Consider the following 21455-nt stretch of genomic DNA (forward strand, 5'->3'; position numbering starts at 1 on the left):
CACAGCTGCCTTTCTCTCTCACAGCACACTAATGCAGCTGACAAAGGGAAGCCATAGAGTTTAACCCCCCGGACCCCTCCACCACCACATAAAAATAACCAAAATTCCCAGAATCCCCTACCACAACCTCTGGTGTGCCTCGATCCAGAGAACAAATGGAATTGTGTTTGGAACCTGGGGAGGGGGGTGTTTGGGAAGGTAATCCATTTATCCTCAGGGTGCCACGCTTGAGCAAGGGCTTTAAATTGTCATTGTGATCTCATTAGTGGGACAGAGTGGCTCAGGCTCTCCCAGTCTGGTTGTTGGACCTGCCAGGAGCACGGTTCTGTGCTGTGCTGGCTTCTACGTGGAGCGGGTGTTGTTGTTTTTTAACAGAACCAGAGAACTTGTTCTCCCACATGTCACGTCTTCCGTCTTGTCAGGTGTCGTTAGAAACGCATTCTTTGGCTCTGTGCAGAAAGGTGATTGAAAAACATGCTTTCATTACCCTGTGCTATGGTAATGCATTTCCATGAAGCACCGTGTCTGTACATGGAAGAGGCTTGTAAAAAGTATTGGGTCACAAGAGCATATGAATTTGATACAGCATGACCTTTTGTAAGCTTGGCACTCGTGTGCGTATGTGTGTGCGCGTGTTCGTGTGTGTGTGTGTGCACGCGCAAATTTGTTGATCTACTATAAATGTGTCTGAGGGCCCTTTCTGTGAAGGTCCATGATCTGTGGTTCAGCATGAAAAATCTGTGTTTTTTTTTTTTTTTTTTGGATTGGAAACACATTAAAAAAAGTTTCAATCCAGTTCCACTGTACATGCCAGACAAAAGTCTCATAAATTTATGTTTTATGGATCGTCAGGGGAAGCACATGAAGTTCTGTTTAATGTGTGTGTTTCAGCAGTGTAAGAAAAATGACTGTGGTTTGTGAGGCAGAGCCTTCTGAAAGATGTCGTAGCACACATTTACCCTGTATTGTTATGATAATGATTGAATACTAATTCACACATTAGTTGGCACTCATGTGGAAAATTGGGTTCTTTAATTAATATAATACCAATTAACTGTCACCAAACATGCAGTGTGTGGGGGATTAAATAAATGAACCAAGTGCACCAAATCCTAATCCGCCTTTGGAACTGCATGGGTAGAGGGGTCCTAAAATGATTCCCTTCAGAGTCAGAGTTATGGTTATGTATCCATCTGTTTTTATGGTGATTCTGGAACACTCTGCCAAGGCTGTCCATAGCTACTTCTTTTGCTTCACCTGGTACAAGATGACAGGGGCAAAGTCACAACAGTCTACCTGAGATTCTGCGTAGCTTCTCTCCTTCCTCTTGAGGGTCATGCATTTGGGTAAAAATGTAGCAACCAAAGTGGTGCTGCTCAGGCTGCCAGTAACTGAAGTCTTTTCATCAATCCTTATAATTGTTCCCTGGCCTTTATCGTAAAGAGCAGACAGTTGTTCCAAAATCCTTCTAAATCCTCATCCTTTGGAGAGTAGCTAGCTATCTGACTGGCTAACATTACCTTCCAGATCACTGAAAAATTAGATTTTGCATCAGTTTACAGTACGATTTGCAGATTCCTTGCTCTTTTATTTCCTATGAATAAGTTGTCGTGCACCAGTCAACCTTTCGCTTATTCACTATATAGCTCCTGATAGCTAGTCAATGCATCCTGTGTATGATATTAGCTAAGTAGCTAGCTATCAATTTTTCTGCCTCCCAAGACAGATTTTGCAGTAGTTTGTCTCATAGCCAATTTGTCATGTTAGCTATCTAGTAACCCGTTACAGAGGAGTGAAACCTAAAAATTGAATGATCCAAGAAAAGCAAATCAAATATTGCAAACTAAATAAGTGGTGACATTTTGTAATGTCTGCTTTTTTTTATCCGCTCCTGCTTTGACACGTTGCTAAAGGTAACAAGCACAGTACAACTTGGGACAAAAGGATGGGTCAGTCAGGGGTTTGTGTGAACATGCAGTGATGGTACTTCTATGCATGAAATTGTTTAGTACATTGCTCCAAGATAATGGAGTAATGAAATGCTGAGGCAGCCAGCAAACCAAGTAATGATCTGAGGGTCCTGGCATAGTTTTTGAGAGGACAGTAGAGACAGCCTACTCCTGCCATCCTGGAAGCTGTTGACAGAGCCCAGCAAAGCCAGCATGTAAGTTACTTTTGCTTTCACTCCTATGCCTGCTTGCCGGCTCCTAGTGATTCGTTTCGCGTGAGAGTTGCGAGTATGGATGGGGTAAATAGCCCCCTCTCTCAGGCTGCTCCTCTTGTGTGTGGCGGTTAGGATGTGAGTATGTGACAGATTGTAGCCAAAGTCCAGTGCACTGTTTCTGTGCAGCGTGTCACCTGACAGCAGCTTTATTGCAAGGCCGACCAGGGAGATTTAAGCCACGCGAGCAATGGGAGAGTATCGGCACCTTTCACACGTTGAGCACTCTCCGACTCCCATTTACGTTGTGTCAGCACAGCTGAAATGCTGCCCAGACATTGGCTCGGAATAAGGCAGGGCTACGCTGTGTTCTTGTGTCCCCCTTTACTCTGCCCTCAGGAAATTGTTTACGGCCTCTGATTAACTGTGGCTTCCTGTGCTGAGTATGTGCTGTACAATCTGCCGCAGACCATAGACGTTTCAGCCCCTTCTGGACTGTAGACATCCTCCAGTGTCATTCTGTCTGAAACCGTAGAAATTTCAGGGTGTTTGTCTGCTGTAGGGTACAGGAATTCCCAAGTGAACATCTGAAGTTGCAGCATTTACAGATTGTGGGTCTGTTCAGAGCTGAAGGAATTTTACTACAGAGAACTCAGGGTGTCATCAGGCATAGGTCGTGGGAATTCCTGAATATTAGTATATCTCAAGCTCTAGACATTTCAGGGTAATTGTCTGTCTGTTTAGGCCACAGAAATGTGTCAGCATGTCTGAAGCCGCAGAACACTCGGGGTGATGGAGTGTTTCGGGCTGTGTAAATTCAGTTAAGGGTACTGTCGCACGGCTGGGTGCTGGGGCCATGATTAAGGGGAGGTGACACTTTGACAAAAGCAAGAGCAAGGGAAAAAATGTCATTGTTCTTCCCTGAAACAGTCTGGACATTATTATTTCATAGCTTCTGAAGTGTTACTAGCCCAAAGAGAAGAACTCTTTGGAATGACTTGTACTGCAAAAAAGCGACAGCTGAACTTGACTGTCCAGCTGAAATAAAATGAAACGAGCTTTCTCACCAACAATTTACTGTTGCAGGGGGTTCAGGGGGCTCAAAATATTTAGTGTTAAAACTTGGGAGCCATATTAGGCATGGATCCATGCATCCATTCAGACAACCAAAAACCGATGATACTGCCCAGCAGGACAATCTCATTTCAAATTAAGCGTTGAGCCCTGCGCTTGGCCAACTGTGATTGCAGACCTGGAGAAATGCCTGTTTAGCCAGGATCAGGCTCTCTGGTTGATTCTTGTCATCCTCTTCTGGCTCTCCTCTCTCAGTTCCCACTTCTCTCTACAGCTAAGTGTAACTCGCTTCCAGGTAACTCGCTTCCTGTAACTACTTCCAGGTGCAGCAGTCTGTTCATTTTCAATACCTCTGTCCCACAGGTGAGCTTTATGGCGTTTGAATCTGGAAACAAAGGTGGAAACATTAAAAATATGTAGGACAAAAGCTCCTGGTGGGTCTGTGGACAATGCAGAGAGAGCTTTGGTACAGAGCGGTGTTGTGTGCCTTTTTTGTGTGGCTCAGCATGAAATGGTTAAACGGCAGACTGCTGATGTTCATGAGCACATCAGTAGTGCTGGGAATGAGCTGTGTTAATGCTCACCAGACTGCAGCCACCTTTAGGACTTTAGTGCCGTCTCGCAGTCGCTATTCCGCAGTTGCTGTTCTGCTCCACACGGTCCTCCGACCTCTACTCTGCCCCTTAAGCACTACTCTGCACTGTTTCTCTAGCAGCTCTGAGTGAGAGTCACTGAGCCTGATGGAGAACCTGTGGGCTCTGTTCTAATTATAACCTCGGCCACATATCCACTCTGTCTCCAATCACCAAAGGTTGTGCAGTCAGTGAGAACACCCAGCCAATCATCATCGTCATCATTATTTTAATTATCATTACTGAGGTAACAGTAGCAGAAGCGAAGAAGATATTCACAAAATGAGTTTTATCTCTCTCACATCTTGTTAATTCGTATGGTACACTGTGCTGAGCAGGAACAAACTAGCATTCATTTAATAACCACGGTGTCTGAGCCAAACAGCCCTAGTGAATACACCATTTGGTTTCTGTCTGAATGCCCTGTAGCAGAGGACTGTTAAATTCTAATGTGACTGAATCAAGACTGGCAGAATTCCACAATCCATATTACAATTCCGCTTGTAGCAATTCCAATACTGCTGTTGAGCTCCACCAACCGGAGCACGCTGCCAGCACGGCCCTGTTTCGATCTGTACTGTCTGTACATTGTGGGCTGCATCAAATATTGAGTATTCCATTACATCCAGTTGCAACTGCCTTTATGTCTTTATGGCATTATTCTACATTGTAATAGTTTTGCGTGTCCTGCAGAGGAGAATGAACGGGCAGGTCAGGACAGAGAACGAGTGGCTTTGGTAGCTGCCGCATACGGCATTCTCATTCCAGGTTAGCCCGAAGAGCCCAGTGTGACAGCACTGACGCTGAGAATGATGTCTGATTTTGGATCGTGTGGTGTTTATATTTGACTCTTGGTGATCCTGCATAAGCTGAATGTCTTGCCTACTTTTACTTCAGGATATTGGCAAAAGCCTAGCAAAAGCTCAGTAGTTTCCTTCTTGCAGTCAATCAGTCAGTCAGACAGGCAAGCAAGCAAAAGCAACCTCTCTTTACATGCACTGCCTTTGAAAATGAAAACATTGCATTTTTGAGAACCATCAATTGATTTGTAAGTCCTTAAATATATATTGGATGTTAATCTTCAAGGCATACGTATCTATTTCTGGCATAATTTTGACACAGAGGGCGTATCATTGTCAATGTCTAATTCAAACTGGAGATCAATTAACAGCTCATTGCACTCGAGGAGTCAGAGTTTTCAGCAGGGGTGAAAACTGTCACACACAAGGGGCGTCAGGACTGATTTTTGGAAGTCTTGCCTCAGGCAGTTCATGCCAGGGCCCAGCTGTGAGTTTTACTGTGAACCAGCCAGCGCTTTTGTGTCCACTGGGACCGTGTGGTAAGATCTGTGGAGCTGGTGTGATTTTGTTGCCAAATCCTTGTCAGTGACCAATTTTCACCACAGAGGTAGAAATTCTTTGAAGCTGGGAGGGACATGCAGCCATCTCCTTATTTTCTAATCCTGATCAGTGAATCTCTGACGCATCAGTGTGATCAAGGGAATATTAGGCTGAGTGATCTGTTGGTTGCAGGCCTTCACATGTATGAATATTCGTATTTATCAGGGCTATCAGAAACTTTTTCAGTGGATGTATTTTCTATTTTTTTATTTTAGCTGGCTTCTTGTAAATCTACCCACTAATCCATTTGCTTTTAGTGGTAAAGCATGTAGCAAATGTTTCATGAGGGTAACTTAAAAGCTGAAGATTTGAGCAGAAAATGAACATTTTTTTTCCGCCAGACCGAAATAGACTATTTTGCGCGGCTGTGTGATGTGACTGGGGGATTACTACCCTCCACAGCTGGAGCGGTGCTTTGGACCCAAAAACATCGTCAAGCCACACCACAAAGCTCATTAGACTGATGCTATTTATGGAAAAGGTAAATGAACTAAAAACTCCGGCATCCAACATCCTGTGTGACTCACTGCATTTTCTCGTGCTGCATTATTAAATTATGCTGCATGTAATATATTTGAACAATAGCTGACATTTGAGCAGTGCAAATATTTCGGATACTTGGAAGGTCTGCTTTATAGACTGAAATGTCAGTTGTCTCAAAAAAAAAAAAAAAGCACTCAAATTTTTTGATCATTTTCGTTCTGGTCTTTCTCTCACTTGCTTGCAGTAAGTTTTCTTGTGTGTACAGGTATCTGCTTTGAAGTAAAGGAATCTGAGACAGATCATCGAATAAGAGAAAAGCTTTTGGCCATTCCCCATGTCATTGTTTGGGCACCCTGTTCCTGCTATTCCCAACTTTGTGCATTAGCTCGGAATGTGTGGAAGGGTGTTGGCCTGGGTGCTGCACTTTTTCCCGCCTGTGTGTGATTGGCAGATGGGCGGACTGATACGTTGGTGATACAGAGACTCCAGAATGATCCCGCCCAGTGCTGAAAAGAGGAATATGTGTACAGCCGTGCATATAATTGAATGATTATTCTTTTGTGTGGGAGATGTCACCCCCCCCCCCCCCCACAGTCTTACTGCCTGAGGAAATCCTCACAGAACAAAAATCGAATTTGTTACAGTCTCAAGATTGCTTTACAGCTTCACAAAAGACTAGTAATGAGGGGTAGACAATCCAAGTAGAAAAAAAAAAATCACATTTTAATAAACCATTATTTAGGTCCTATGTAGGATATTGTAAAAAAGATCCGTGACATGACTGCTTGAAAGAGGGTTTTTTTAACCAACGAAAGGGAAATTAAAGCTTTGTGGTGATTGGTTGGAGTGGGTGTAGTTTGTTTATAGATTATGCCTTTGCTGTGGTCTTTTTCCCCCCTTCTCAGGGTGGGTGATGGGTCTTGAATGTGAGTACCATCAATGTTGGCAGTAATGATAAAGACCTTACGGGCTGACAGCAGTTGGCGACGGCTTTGCATTGGCTTTGATGGTAAAGACAATGAGATTATCCAGGAGAGGAGAAGCTGAAGAGAATCGCTTTACAGTCAGGCAGCCCATCCCCCCCTCCCGATTGTTTCAGGCTTGTAATAGAACTGTAATGGGCAGAAAAGCGACCATGAAATCCCTGGCAGCCAGGACCCGTTTCAGATCCGTGTGCTGGTGTGGAGGGTCAGGCTGGAGTTCAGCTCTGTGAGCGCGAGTCATATGGAGTCAGGGGGTGGGTGGGGGTGGGGATGAGGATGGGGCGGGGGGGGGGGGGGGGGCGGAATGAGATTGGGCTGTTGAAGGTTGACTTTGTGTGGATTCATAGGGCACATCTATGAGACCTGTCCCCACTGACACAAGGGATAAATGGTCTGCAAAGAGGTTACTGGCAAACTGAATCCTAGCAGAACAGGGACAGCCAAATGCCCCTCTGTGTCTGTATCAGCCACAGGCTGCTCAGCTCTCTGTGTGTGCGTGTGTTAGGCACAAGTCAATATGCTACGCTTCGCACTTTGCCAAAATGTTGTTTTTATACTGGAATCTTTGAATAAATCACTGAGTACAAGTATGTCCCTGTCCTGGCCATGGGTTGCTTTGCTGTGTGTGTGTGCGTGTGTGTGTGCATGTGTATATGTATGTATATGTGTGTGTGTGTGTGTGTGTGTGTGTGTGTGTGTGTGTGTGTGTGTGTGTGTGTGTGTGTGTGTGTGTGTTTGTTTTTGTGCTACTAAGCTCTGCCAGCCGCTTGCTGTGGGAAAATTAAAAAAAAAAAAAAAAACAGAAACAACAAAGCAAAAAAAAGCCTACAAGGATTAGGGTCGTGGTGACTGAGAGGATAATTCAGTCTGTCCAGTTTGTTCCGGCTTGCTCCCTCTGTGACAGTGAGACAGATTGCGAGTGAAATGATCACAAGAGCTTTGCTGCCGGTGATGACGATGATGATGATGATGATGATGATGATGATGAGCTCTTCCTCTCACTGCGTCTGAGCTTCACCTCCCCCCTTCCCTTCGCCATGGAGATGAGGCTTCCCTCACCCCCCCTCTGCGCGTCCGTGTTTTTCAGGGAGCGCAGCCGAGATCGCCACAAGTCCCGCAGCAAGGACAGCAGCCGCTCAGAGAAGTCAGTCACCATCAACGCCCCACCCGCAGAACCGCTCCTGGGGGACCAGTCCGCGCCCCGAGAGGAGGTCCAGGTGGGTCCCGGAACGCAGCCGCACGCTCCGCCTGAGCCCTGTCTTCAAACCACAGCTCATTCTGTCACCAGGTGCCTGAATAAGGTGGTCACAGGCGGTCTCTTCTTAACGAGAGGAAAACACGTCACAGGATGGTCTCCTCCTGTACCAAATGTGCTCTCTGTGTATTGTGTACTTCTGCAGATCAGCAGAGCTTGGATTTACAGTTAATAATGATATTCGCTTGAATCCATGCACCGGGGGAGTCAATCCGGCTTGCTGATCAACCTCCTATCTTTTAGGTTTAAATGGAGAAGTCACTGTTTGCGGATTGAGTTCATGTTTAATATTTAGCGCAAGAACTGTGTCAGGAGTTGTTTAGAGAATAACATTTCTGGGGGTGGTTCCAAGGTGAGGTTTCAAGGCTAACATTTTCAGGGTGAGACTTTGCTATGAGGATAGGGGAGGGCTACTTTTTCAGTGTGTTGAGATTTTGGAAGTGCATTCCTAGGTGAGGTTCTGGGGCGAGGTTTTGTTGCTGACGCTGTAGTCATGTGTGGGCATTGTGAGAGGTTTTGGCAGCGGTGACTATAAACACAAGAAGTGGAGGGTTTAAGGCACAGGGGCTCTGGGAGAGCAGGGTGATTCAGAGGCGTGGCACGGGTTAAGTGTCGGCTTTATTTGGGATTGTGTTAAAAATACCGGAGGCTCAGAACTGTGCCTGCGTCTCTGCACTTGGTCAGGCTTTTAATCCAAAGCGAGGGAGGAGCACCGTTTGTGAAATAAAAGCCAGATAACCCTTCCCCCCATCTGTCTGTGTCACACACTGACACTAATACTTCCCATCATAATAGATAGCCCTTTGTCTGGGACCTTTAGAGGTCCTCGGCTCTAATTGGGAACTGTGTGGACCTCATTAAGGGCACACCTGGAGAGCCTGACTCCTGCCCATGTCAGGAAGGGAGAGAAAGATGGCCGACTGCACGTGTACCTCCAGGAGGCTTGTGGGGTCGTCTGTCCTCTGCGTCGGCACGCTTGTGATGGCAGGGCAGTGGTGTGGAAAGGTTGTCAGGAGACTGGACTTGCAGCCAGAGAATTGAAGGTTCCATTTCCTGGCTATGCTTGTAGTCTTCAGTGAGCTACCAATCCTGAGTTTACTCAGTAAATGGCCAGCCAGGTGTAGAGCTGTTGAAATTGACAATCTGTTACGTGTATGCTTTGTAATGTCAGATCAGTCCCCCTGAATAAGGACACCTAGTAATGAGGGATGGACGTTCCTGCTCTTGATATTACATTACCTTTTTATTTTAGGTACCTAAATATGTCTGGTTATGTATTTTACCTATTACCCAGCAGTGGACTCTCAATGATCACATTTAGAGAGATACTGCATTGAAAGAATAGACATGATTGCCTTCATCCTTACAGTGGCTGTGTGTCAAAGTCAGATGGATCAATCTGGCAATCCAGCAAGAAGGTATTACTTACGTTCTGAAACAGTGGTGTACTTGCTGTTATTGGACTCACAGGGCAGCAATCAGTGATTCGACTGGTCGAGACTGCCTGTCTGCAGTACTGATAACTGTGTCTGAAATCTATTTCTTGATGACCATCGACCTGAGGGCAGGCATGGTCTGCTGCTGATGAGCCGCTTGTGGTCTCTGCCTCCACAGAGGCCTGATTAAAGATTGAGCAGGGTGGAGGCACGGCCCTGCATATTGTCATGAGTCCATGTCTGCGGTGCTCTTTGATGTGCAGACATGAATATTCCATCTTAGGGGCGGCTGGTGAGACTGGGCATCTGGGTGTCCCACTGCAGGGATTTATAGAGATGGGGGTGGGGGGGGGAGATGTCAGGACCCATATAGTTTTTGCAATTTTTTTTTTTAATCTATGCACGTTTGTCTTTTAAGGTCATGATCTTATGTGAAAATATGAACTTGTCCGTCATTGTGAAATTCACCCCATAGTCTTGAATCTCACATCCTCCTGTTAGTGAGTACAAAACCAACCAGTCTGAATGTTTGCTCAGTGTGATGTGACTAATAACTGCCCATCTTGTCACAGGACATGAAAAAAAAAACATTACAAAAAAATCCTCTTTTTATTATCTTTTTATTTGTGTGTTATGACACAATACATACAGATGATAAAATTAACACAAGTGTAGAACAGAAGGAGTGGTGGATACATGGAGCAGCTGCTCTAAGCAGATATATACAAAGGAGCGCAGAAAAACCCCCATAAGCTGTCGATTTACAGAGCTATTGATTTTGCACATTCAATTTCCTGCCCATTATGTGAAGCCCAGAATCCAAATGGAAAATCACCTTTTGAATGAATGTTGCCTTCCGTTTTTTCCATTCACATCAAACCGCAGGCTGAAGTTCACATGCAGGTATTCCATAAATTTTAAAGATGGGAGAGATGCCAGCCCTCCCTTTGAATTCTAGGCGCATATGTGAACACACCCTAACATTAAGGCTTAAAGCATGAGTGCAGTAGTCTATTCATATTGAAATTTATCTTAATCTGTTGTGCTGGGTTTGCTGGGTATGTTGAAAACTTGTTTTGACGTGTGTGTGTGTGTGTGTGTGTGTGTGTGTGTGTGTGTGTGTGTGTACACGTACATGCACACATTTGTTTGGATTGGGAACCCCGTCTCAGCAGTCCAAACTCTACGCTAATACATGAAGGCCCGGGTGAGCGCCGCTCAGATGGTTGGGTGACTCATCACCACATTAGATAGAGCTCTCAGATGCATGTACTAAATGCAATTAATTAAAATTACCATCATTAACTATAACAATAAACCCTGCAGCAGTCCTGTGTTGTGCTTTTTTATGTTTGGATTCAGTATTGCCTTTGCTGGAATGTATAACCGTGTCTGTAATTAATGTAATTTAATCTGTAATTGTAAAGTAAGACTTTAAGTATTGCTTCCAAAAGACTTGAGCAGAGCTGGATTTCTGGAACTTTAGAATTCACGCTCATGAATACAAGGTTCCATGAAGTGGCACATGGATGAAAGATGATCTTTATAATCTTGGTGTTGAATGAGTCCATGCGAAATTAGAGCAAATTGCACTGACAGCACGGGTGAAATGTCAGACCTGGAGAATGTGGAAGATTATTTTTAATGTTTATCTATGGTTCCTTCAGGCATCAATGCAGGTTCTGTAAACTGAAACAGTGGTAATGTGTGTCAAGTGAACCGTTTTAACCTTTTTTTAACATGCTCGATTACTCATGTTGAGGGTGTGAGAGACGGGCCCAGTTTTTTCACCTTCATGCTATCCACAACAAATTCTCAGAATTGACCTTTGGAAATGGAATTTTCCATTTTTGAATGGAAGTGGGCATTTCAAACTGGTTCGCACTGCCATACAAGTCAGCACACAACAATTATAGTTAAAGAGGGAGAACTGTGCAATTCTTTTAGGCACTAACATAGGAGGGTGGTGCACATGTTGACTTACACTTCTCAGTTTGACTCAAATAACAAAAAGCAACTTGCGCTAAACCACACACTGTGCTTGTTGCATGTAACTCCTCTGCACCTTAATGATTGCCACTGTAATTACCATGTTTCAAGAAAATGTGCACACAGAAATGAACTTCAGATTTTGTTGAAAAGCTGATAGCTCGACCCCAGTGAGCAGAAGCGACTCTGCAGATAAAATGGGTGGCACCTCCACCTTCTAGGAAAGCCAACAAACTTTGCCCCTGTGAGTGGGTGGTTTTGAGGTCATTTGAAGTTCATTATCTAGTGTTCTGTGCTTAGCAGAATGTCTAGAGGTGTCGTTTGTGTGGACAGAGCAAACCTACCCCTATTGGAGGTATGGTTGTGGTGGGCGGTGCTCTTTTCCCTGTGATTTATGTGGTTTGTCAGGGCAGCACTTGTGAAGGGAGAGGGGCTCTCTTGTAAAGCAGGCAGGCTGAGGGCGGAGCTGAGGACTACCGGGGGGCAGGATCATTCCTCACCCCAGAGTCTCCATGGCGATGTGCAGGGATAGGTACTCCAGGGACAGACTGCTGTACACCCCCTATCCAGTGCAGACCCTGAGACAGCTGTAAGACTGTGAGAAGAGGGTCGCAGTATTCATCAACACACCGGCAGCCTGCCCTCTAGGCACTGATATTACCCCACAGCTGAAGCAGGGTGAGAAATGTGACATTGAAGTCCTGGCTTACAGTAGAAGGCACTCAGCTGCAGACAAAAAGGAGTGGGTCCAAATCTAATAGTTGTGTGAAATTTCTCTCTCTTCTTAGCATTTCTCCATGGTCTTTTTGCCCTGGTGTGAGAGAGTCTGTTGTGACAGTTGTGGGGGGGGGGCAGTAGTCTAGCCTTGATCCGGCCTTTATTCCTGTCAAAGCGCGTTGGATAAACAGATTACTATTTTCTGGTTAAAGCAGCCCGATTTTATTTCCCAGCCGCATGTCGCAGTACAGTGCAAGTGTGGCTGATATAATGGGCTCGAGAGGGGGGACGCGATTCTGATCCTTTTCCGGAGGCCGCCAGGGCAGCCTGCTGCCAATCCGACATCAAACGTCTCCCAGCTGGGTGCAGCGGGAGCCCAGCGCTCAGGCCGGCTTTGAACACCACCCTGCACCACACTAATCCAGCGCGCACAATCATCGCTATTCAATTACATATAAACTGTTTCCTCCAGGCAGATTGAGAAGAAATGTAAAAGCAGCCAGGTTTCTTTTTTTTTTTTTTGAATGGGTGTTTTTTTTCTGTGCACTTCAGTTGCAGTGTTTAGGCTTGTGTTTGTGTTCCTAATACTGTTACTTATTTTCCTTTGTGTGGTCCTCACTGACGCCCCTCTCCTCTCGTGCGAGTTCTGTTTATGACGTCATTCGACAATCCTGACACACCTTCGCCTAACACAGGGTTTTTTTTGACCCTGCCTGTGGTAGACATGCATCACTGACCAAATAACTGTGATGAAAGTTTCCACGGAAACGCATTCCAGTCCTGGAGAGAGCGCGCTGCTGCGGTCCTGTGGCTGCTAGTTTTGGGGTCACCCCTGCAGCAGAGCAGACAGGTACAGACGAGGGACAGTGAAGCCCCCAGGGAAAGTCTCCTGTTGTTTCACTGCAGTAGGTCTTCCACACCAACAGGCGACTTCCTCCAGGTTTAAAAGACAGGCAGTCACATTCCACCACAGTCAGCGGTGTGTTCCATGCCGAGCCCGCTGTCATCGTGTGGCTGTCTCCCTGCTGCGTGATCGCCCAGCTTGGCATCATTCCTGTCGCATTGCTTGGCACGGTCTCTGTCCTGCCTCAGTGGGAGCCCATCAGTGGGCTCACAGACCAGCCTACCCGTGGATCCACCCCAAAATCAAGTGCATTCTGGCATTGATGGGTTATGCCACAGTCTGTGCTGTCATGTAAGAGTTCTTGCAGGTGTGTTTTGGGGCAGCAGTGTAGCATTGCAGTAAGGAACAGGACCGAAAGGTTGCCAGTTTAATTCCCTGCTCGGGCACTGCTGCTGTACTCTTGGGAAAGTTACTTAACCCAGAATTGCCTCAGGAAATATCCAGTTGAGTAAAGTCGATCAGGATAAGAGCGTCTGCTAAGAACCAATAATGCAATGTGGTGCCTTTGGTTCAGAGTTGTATGATAATGCCCTCCACAAGGAGGGTTCATGAGTATGAGTCGTGCTCTCCCCACCCAGAGGACACGGCCAGCCTTATGTTTGCTCTCTAGCCTCCTTGTCAGTATTAAAATGAGTGCGTGCATGCTCCCTTACTCTGAGAAATGCTTGCTGTGTGCCCTTTATGGCCACTCTCCTCTCATTGATCACAGTTTTGGATTGTGCTTTTTGTATCACCGTTTTCCTCCGCTCTCTCTGCATGTCCTTCAGCCAGAGAGGTGGGGAGGGGGGGTCAGGAGATGGAAAGAGTGGGTGGGGAGAGAAGCCACTTGCTCAGGGTTTAATGAGCACAGGCAGTGAGCAGGCATGCAGCTGCCTTTAATTGGCTGTTATTTTTGTTTGCCCTCTCTGTCTGTTTAGTAGAAGTTTAGCTCACAGGTCCTGCACCTGCTTCGGTGGTTTACCATCTGATCCCATGTTCCAGTGTGACTCCACTCTCACTATGTGCGCACTTTTCAGTGCATAAAATATAATTGTAGTTTTTTTTTTCTTCTTTTCCAAAAGCAGGCTGGGGTTTTTGTTTTGGGGGTGTCAGAGTGGACAGAAAGTGCTAATCAGAAGGATAGAAAGTAAAGAGAAACGGTTTGAGAAACTTGGGTGTTGAATTTATATTGTGTCATTCCTGTTGCCTGATTTTTGAGGAGACGGGAGGGGTTTTTGCACCAGCCCTGTCTGGAAAGTCATTGATCACCCCACTCTGAATTAATAAGCCTTGTCAGCACCAGGTAAGCCACAGCAACGCAGATCCAACATGCAGTCAACTGATGAGAAAGAACTCCCTCTGCTGCTAACTGCTCTGTTGGTTTCCTATGTTTTGTATTGCGGTGTTTGGTGCTGTCACTGTCTGAGTTGAATCGCTGTGTTTCTAGCAAACGCATTTGTTTTTTTCATTGGATAATAAGAGAACCTCACATTCGCTGGCTGTAGCTTTTCTGAAATTATAGCATTTGGTGGTTTTTGTATCCTGAGTGACAATATTTTGGCGATGATCAGCGGATGGCTCCAGAACAGCAGTAATGTCAGACACGCTTTGTTCGGTGCTCATGCTTGAAAACATTCCAGAGTGGCTCTCCAGGCAAATTGAGAGTCATCTAGTTGCCCAAGATGAAGTTATGCCATTTGTAAAAAGTTAAAGTCTTCATAAGTTCTGTGTATCTGTAGATCATTCCAGCACACAGGTATGTATGTGTGCACACAGACAACTACTTGTTACTTAGTCTAACAGCTATTCCTCTGAACATCCACATCCAACATCACCTCCATGCTGTGTTTGTAATTGTTCCTCCATATTCTTACTCTTGGAGGGCATTGTTCATTGGTATCTTCATATTCACATCTGTCTCACTTGTACCCACTCTTCCTTGGCCAGGTAAAGGCCAGTACTGAGCAGTTATCTTATACAACAGACTATAGTAGGGCGTCCAAACTGTCAGTTTTCTCTGTATTTAAAAAGTAAGTAAACCTGCATTCCAGTGATGTTTTTCTTACTGCCACCTCTGTCACCATGCACATTTCTTCCAGCTTAACTCAATTTCTGTCACATTGCATTTTTACTGACTACTGCCATGGAAATCCCTCAGCACTCATGGGTGAACTGAGTGATCCACCATCAAATTATTTGCTGTGGTTGTTCCAGCACGTAGTGCCAAAAGCGGTCCTATCATAATCACAGGGCTGCTGGTGAACTTTGCCTTCAGACTGTTATAATCCATGGCTAACCAGCCCTGCTCATTTTGGGTCACGCTCAGCTCTGGTCAGACAGATTTAATGTAGCTCTCTCAGACCAGAGCTAAAGAGGTTCAGTCAAAACTGCAGTGGCACGAATAAAAGGGACAGGCCCCAGGGCTGTGAGAGAATGTACAGTTTTGGAATCATGCCTGTCCCGCATAAGTTTAATCAAAATAGTCTAGTAAGGGGGTTTTGCTTTGGTTCTGTGAACACCTCTCTAAACGGTCTAACACCGAGACAGGACACAGTGCAAGAGCAAGATTGGCACAGATTGAGGTATCGCAGACTTGAGTGGGAAGCAGCTATCTGTAGCCTTGCGGCTGATTGGCTCATTTGTTGTGGCGTGTTGCGTGTGATGGTGGTGCCGGTGTCCGATTGGCTCACTTGTTGCACTCTGTCATGTGTGGTATTATGTGCTGGTGTCTGATTGGCTCACTTTCTGTCCTATGTCTTATAGTAACTGAATTAAATCATATGATGTGGTGTTTGGAAAGTAATGCTATTGCAGTTAATGCAGTGAATAATGTAGTGTTAGATCTTGTGAAGCGAAAAAAGTGGCAGTTGATGTTGTGTAGGAAATAGGGGCAGCTGTGTAGCACAGTGGAGCAGGGCTTGTAACCGAAAGGTTGCTGGTTCGATTCCCCACAGTGCTGTACCCTTGGGTAAGGTACTTAAACCAGAATTGCCTCAGTAGATATCCAGCTGTATAAATGGGCAATGTGAAATTGTAAGCTGGATAAGAAATTTTGCAAAATGCCAATAATACAATGTAATTTAGTGTAATTAATAAGATGTTAAATGTTTTAGTTGTGTGCAGTATAATACCATATTAGTTGTGTGCGCTGACTCCTACTCTCCAGCACATGGCCCTGTTGGTGTTGATGTGCGAGACAGGCCCACGGGGACAGGGGTCTGAGTGCGGTCGGCCCCTCGAGCCGGCTGGACCGGCGCCCGGAACCCCCCTTACTATTTATACCGAAGCGCGCCCACGCATGAGGAATCCGAGCCCGCCTCTGTCTCCTGGCGCTCCTGCCCTCCTCCACCTTCCCAAACGCGCCGCTCCCAGGAGTCCGCCGAGCGCATCTGCTCCGGCTCCAGGGGGGGTATCTGGGCCCGCTCTGCTCCACTCACACACACACACAAACAAACAAACACACACACACAAACAAACAAACCGACTGGAAGCCCTGCTCAGGCAGCCTTTGCTGTCTCTATGCTCATTTGGATTAAGGTACCGGTGTGTGAAAATTATGAGGGCGCATAATGATGGCCGATAATTGCTTTTGTCTTCGTGAATAATATGTTATCTCTGAGCGTGACACTTATTTGGCACAATCTCCCTCTGTTTTATGTACCTCACTCTGTCTTATGTGTACACAAACACACACACACACACACACACACACACACAGAAATGGCTGCTGTGTGGCCTGTGTGGAGACTGTTAGCCGTCTTCTTTTAGCTGTCCTGTTTCTGTGTTTAGGGAAGTAGTAGTAGTGCTGATGGTGATGCTGGCCCTGGGAGATCTGATCAGCCCTGGCATTGTCACTCTACTCTGTCGCTTCCTGTTCTTTTTTTGTTTACTGGTCTGTTCCCAATTCACATCATTATAGAGTGAGGAAACGATATTAGAGCCGTGCTGGAACTGGCCACACCTAAGCATTGCGGTGTGATGGGGTCCTTCCTGCCTAATGCACAAAAATGTGTGTGTGTGTGTGTGAGAGTGTGTGTGTGAGAGTGTGTGTGAGAGAGAGAGAGAGAGAGAGAGAGAGAGAGAGAGAGGTGGGTGTGGTTATTTCATAACCATTACCCCTTTGGTGAAAAAGGCACTTAGGGCTTGATTTCAGAGAGGAATTTCCAGTCGTGTGTTGCTTGCATCTCTTTCAAAAGAGATACACAAGCTGATATGTTCTACTTGAAATATACACGCACTCACTGAACATTTGACCTTCAGTCACTGAAAAGATCAAGAGGTCAGTCCCCTTCCTTAATATTCACATGTAAGCCAGTAAATACAGAGGCTGCAGTCTTTTGAAATGGTCTTATTCTGTACTATGCTACATGCTAACACAAGCAGAGAAATAAAAATGGAATGAACCGCCAGTGGGCAGAATTGGGGCAGTTTTCTGCATGCTGGATTTATGGGGAGTGGGGCTATAGGGATGGGCTTTGAATCATGGGTCTATCTGTGCTGACTGTCCCTAGCCTAACAGGCTTGGGAAAGAACTTCACAGAGCTACAACATGACATCAGAGGCAGACAGAGGCTAATATAAGGTCTCTGGGAGTGTGCTGGGGGTTTGAGGGAACATTTATACATGCTCCATGAAGCAGTGGCTCCCTTGCTTACAGAAAGCACTCCTGCGATTCAGTCCTTTTACAGCATCTTTATAAAAAAATGTTTAAGGCTTGTGTGCTTAGCTGAGGTGGTAATATACTTCACAAACATGTTCAACCAGACATGCTCAAAGATGACACTTCAGAAGCTTTGGTTCCATTTTGCATAGATTTCCATTTGTCCTGTCTTGTACACATTCTGACAGGGTCCTATTCAGCAAATCTGCCTGTCTGCTGTGACAGCATCTGATGAATACATAGCTAATCTGGGATATCGAAGCACGTCAAGTAATTGAAAATGACTCAGTTTAAGATTTAATGATATGGGGGTGTGTAGAGAAGATTGATATGTTCCTATCTTTCAACCCACTGGAAATTTCAGGTGAGAAGTCGTTCTCATCACCTCATCATAACTGATGTCAGATCGGTTATCTCCGGTGAGCGTGGCACAGCAGCAGTGACATAAATTTTGGCAGTGTCTGGTTTAGTAACACCGCTAATGAAAAATGTCCCTCTCCTTCACTCCTCCGTCACACTCTTTCTCACATCCCTCTCTTTACCTTTCCTTCTTCCTGTCTCTCCCTCTGTTCTTGTGTCTCCTTGCATCCTCCATGTACCTGTTGCTTTTTTTTTCGGACTTAAGCCTAAAAAACTGTGAACTGTCTACTACTGAAACAAGCCACATCTCTGATTCCTGAGGTAGAACATTTTGCTGTCAGAAAAAACATCAGAGAATTGTGAAGACTTTATGCTTTTAAGCCACATATTCACAGAGAGACAAAGAGCGTAGCTTTGTGGAAGAAGCATGGTCGGGTTATGGTCAAAGGCCCTCCTCACGGACTGTGTGGAGCTGCAGCACAGAGTTTACCCACTGGGCTGGAGTAGGCACAGCAGCACAGAGCGGCTGGCTGGCCTGAGTGCAGAGTTCAGCTCCGCTGCGGAACGGGACTTCCCGCTGTGCCCCCGGGTTAATGTTTTTATTCGGAGGAAGAGGATGAGGGTGGAGGATCCTGGAAGTGCTCTTCGCACGCATTTTTAAAGAACAGCGCGTGATATTTTTGCGTGCTGTTTTATTCTTGTGGCGGAATTGGCTCTGAGGTGTGGCACCGGTGCAGGGGCAAAACTTGTATTCATAAAATCAGTGCTGATTGGGAAGTCACTGGTGCCTCATCTGTTGACTCTTCAGTCACGTTAATTGGATGGTACTCTACAGAGAGACCACTGCATTCAGCCTAATTCAGAGCATCTGCTGTTCTGTTTTTCTTTTTTAAATGATAACACAGAGGACTTTAGTTCAGCTCAGGACGTTGCTGAAGGATTGGCAGCAGGGGGGCTGCCCTGCCGTGCTTAAAAATAGCACCCTTGCTCCCTCGCTCCCTCTTCACCTAATTTCCTCGATAATAGTGATGCAGACTGTGTGTTTTGGGCCGCCCTGGAGATTAGGCTTTTGTGTAGGGCTATCTAAACCACTCAGTCAGCATTGTGTGCGTCTCTCGAGCGCTTAACGTGAGCGCGAGGCACTTGACGGTGCCCCCTACACCTCCTACCGGGGGGGGGTGACAATGGAACGACTCTCGTAAGAATCGGCTTTTCTTCTCTGCTCTCCCTTTGCATTGTCATTCTCTCTGTTTTTCGACTGTCTGGGGACGACTTAAGCGCCTAATTGGGCAGCTTCTCTGACTGCGTGCCCTGCTACGCCATTCTCGTTTCTTCTTGGGCCCTTGAGGCTGATGGAGAGGTTGTTATAGCTTCCTGGTCACTGTCCACGGCCCACCTGTGTGTCACAACCCAACATACTCCACTAATACAGTTCTTCAAATGTCAACCATTGCATCTTATCTCTCTTTAAAAGCTCGTTTGTTTAAATTTTACGTGAAACTAACAATGGCCCTGCTTTTTTTCTGTCCCCCTGAGGCACACCTCAGTAATCCTGTGGAATGGAGGTAGCTTGACAGACCTGGCAGCTGGGGTTACAGTTTTGGCAGCAGTAGGTCCATGGTGACATCATGGTCATGAGAGCCGTCTCCACACAGATTTCACTATTAGACCATTATGGCAGGAGGCTCACCTGTCCCTGGTAGAGATGTGCGGAAACTGACACCACACCATGTGCTGGCACCAAACACAGCCTCATGTTGTTAGACAGAAAGGAGCCCGGTGTTGATGGTCATTTTGTTTGACTACAGAAACTGACACCGCACCACGTTCTGAAACAGTTCACAACATTGGAGTCCAGTGCTATTGAACAGTACAGTCTCTTGCTGTTACAGCAGATAAATTTTTTTCTGACATATAAATAAGGACCTATTTATAAATAAAGACTGATTTATAAAGGGTGTCTAGGTCTGCACTGGTTTTCTTCTGAGTACTCATTCTGGCATCCATAAATAGAGACCTAATTAAATCGGAGCAGTCTTTATGAGGTTACCTGGTCGGGAGATATATAGCGGTGTCTTCCTCAGGATATAAACCTATGACCCCGTGACCCCACAACCTCATGACCTCACAGATCAGAGCTCCCGGGTGAGTGACTCACTACCTGTCCTCATTAAGTCTTTTTTTTGCAACTACTGGAACTGGAGGGGGTGGGGTGGTTATTGGTGACAGGGATGGATTACTGCAGTCTCATGGTGCTGCAGAGTTTTGTCAGCCCTGTCACTCCTAAACACAAGAGCTGGCTCTTTGGTTCCTTTCCTGATGATTTTGTGGTGTGTCACACAGGTTTTGCCCAAGGCTGCCACGCGATCATCAAAGCTCCAGTGACTGTTGTGTTGGGGGAAGGGGGGTTGTTTTTGGGAACAAGGTGCTGGTGGGGCAGTTGGTGGCACTGCTCTCAACTACACAAAACAGCACATGCTGCCTGAAACACCCTTAATGATGTCACAAACCCAGTTATTAAATCAGCCTTTCATAATCTAATACCAACAAGGGTCTGCATTGAATGATTATTGTGACTTGACTACTTAGATGAAAATAGTTCCTGCAGGGTCAGTGTGTAAGCTGTTTTTTTGCTCCAGACGCCACTTTTAATCACTTAAGTAGCCGAATCATTTACTTGTTTTGGCTTTTTCTCAATAACATGATAGATACATCTGCAGTTGTCCCTGCTACCTAAATATTTTTGTATAGTATATTATGGGAAATTATTCAGTTTGAAAGCAAATTAGCTAATTAGCAAATGAGCTAATTGGACCAGTTAAACTCAGAATGTGCTTAAGACAAAAAAGCAACACATGAACCCATCCTCCAGGAGCAGTGATTGACAGCCATGTTCTATGATGTGTGGAGAGGTTGGGTGTGGGGAGCAGGAGTGAACAGGCTGGAGATCTGGGCTTCCCACAGAAGGTCCAGAGAGTCTCTTCCCAGCCCGAGTGGCACAGGGTTGACCTCTCTCAAGTACATTCTGTGCCCCAGATCTGTCCAGGTCTGCTGATAATCTCATGCTGGTGAGGCCATTTAGGAGGGAGGGGCTTCTGGGATGAGGTCACACTCCCTTTTTTAGTAAGATTCCCATGCTTTCCATCTTTTACCCCATAGAGCAGCAAATAAACATGGGAAATTTAAATTGGAACAACTGTCAGTCACTAGTTGACATTTTGTGCTGACATCAATGATAAGGCTATTTATGTATTCATTTTCTTTATCACTGCATGTCATTGAGTCAGTTGATTAAAAATAGCCCTGAAAAAGGAAAGAAAAAGCTTTTGTTATGAAACCGTACCCGGCCCAATTACAGCAGCCCTGATCCGCTTCCGTCCCAGATAGTGTCACTGAGGGCTCAGTCCTCCATTGTTACAGAT

At 45.7% G+C, this 21455-nt stretch overlaps 1 protein-coding gene across 1 annotated transcript in view; it reads left to right on the top strand.

The window, feature by feature from the left end:
* The window catches only part of LOC118789135 (vang-like protein 1), a 55089-nt gene that overhangs the window by 19930 nt on the left and 13704 nt on the right, over positions 1-21455 (top strand). The window contains exon 3 of the mRNA XM_036545459.1: positions 7821-7950. Coding sequence (XP_036401352.1) covers positions 7821-7950 — 130 coding nt within the window. The remainder of the gene's footprint in view (positions 1-7820; positions 7951-21455) is intronic.

Source organism: Megalops cyprinoides, chromosome 14 (assembly GCF_013368585.1).
Source record: "Megalops cyprinoides isolate fMegCyp1 chromosome 14, fMegCyp1.pri, whole genome shotgun sequence".
Classification (NCBI taxonomy): Eukaryota; Metazoa; Chordata; class Actinopteri; order Elopiformes; family Megalopidae; genus Megalops; species Megalops cyprinoides.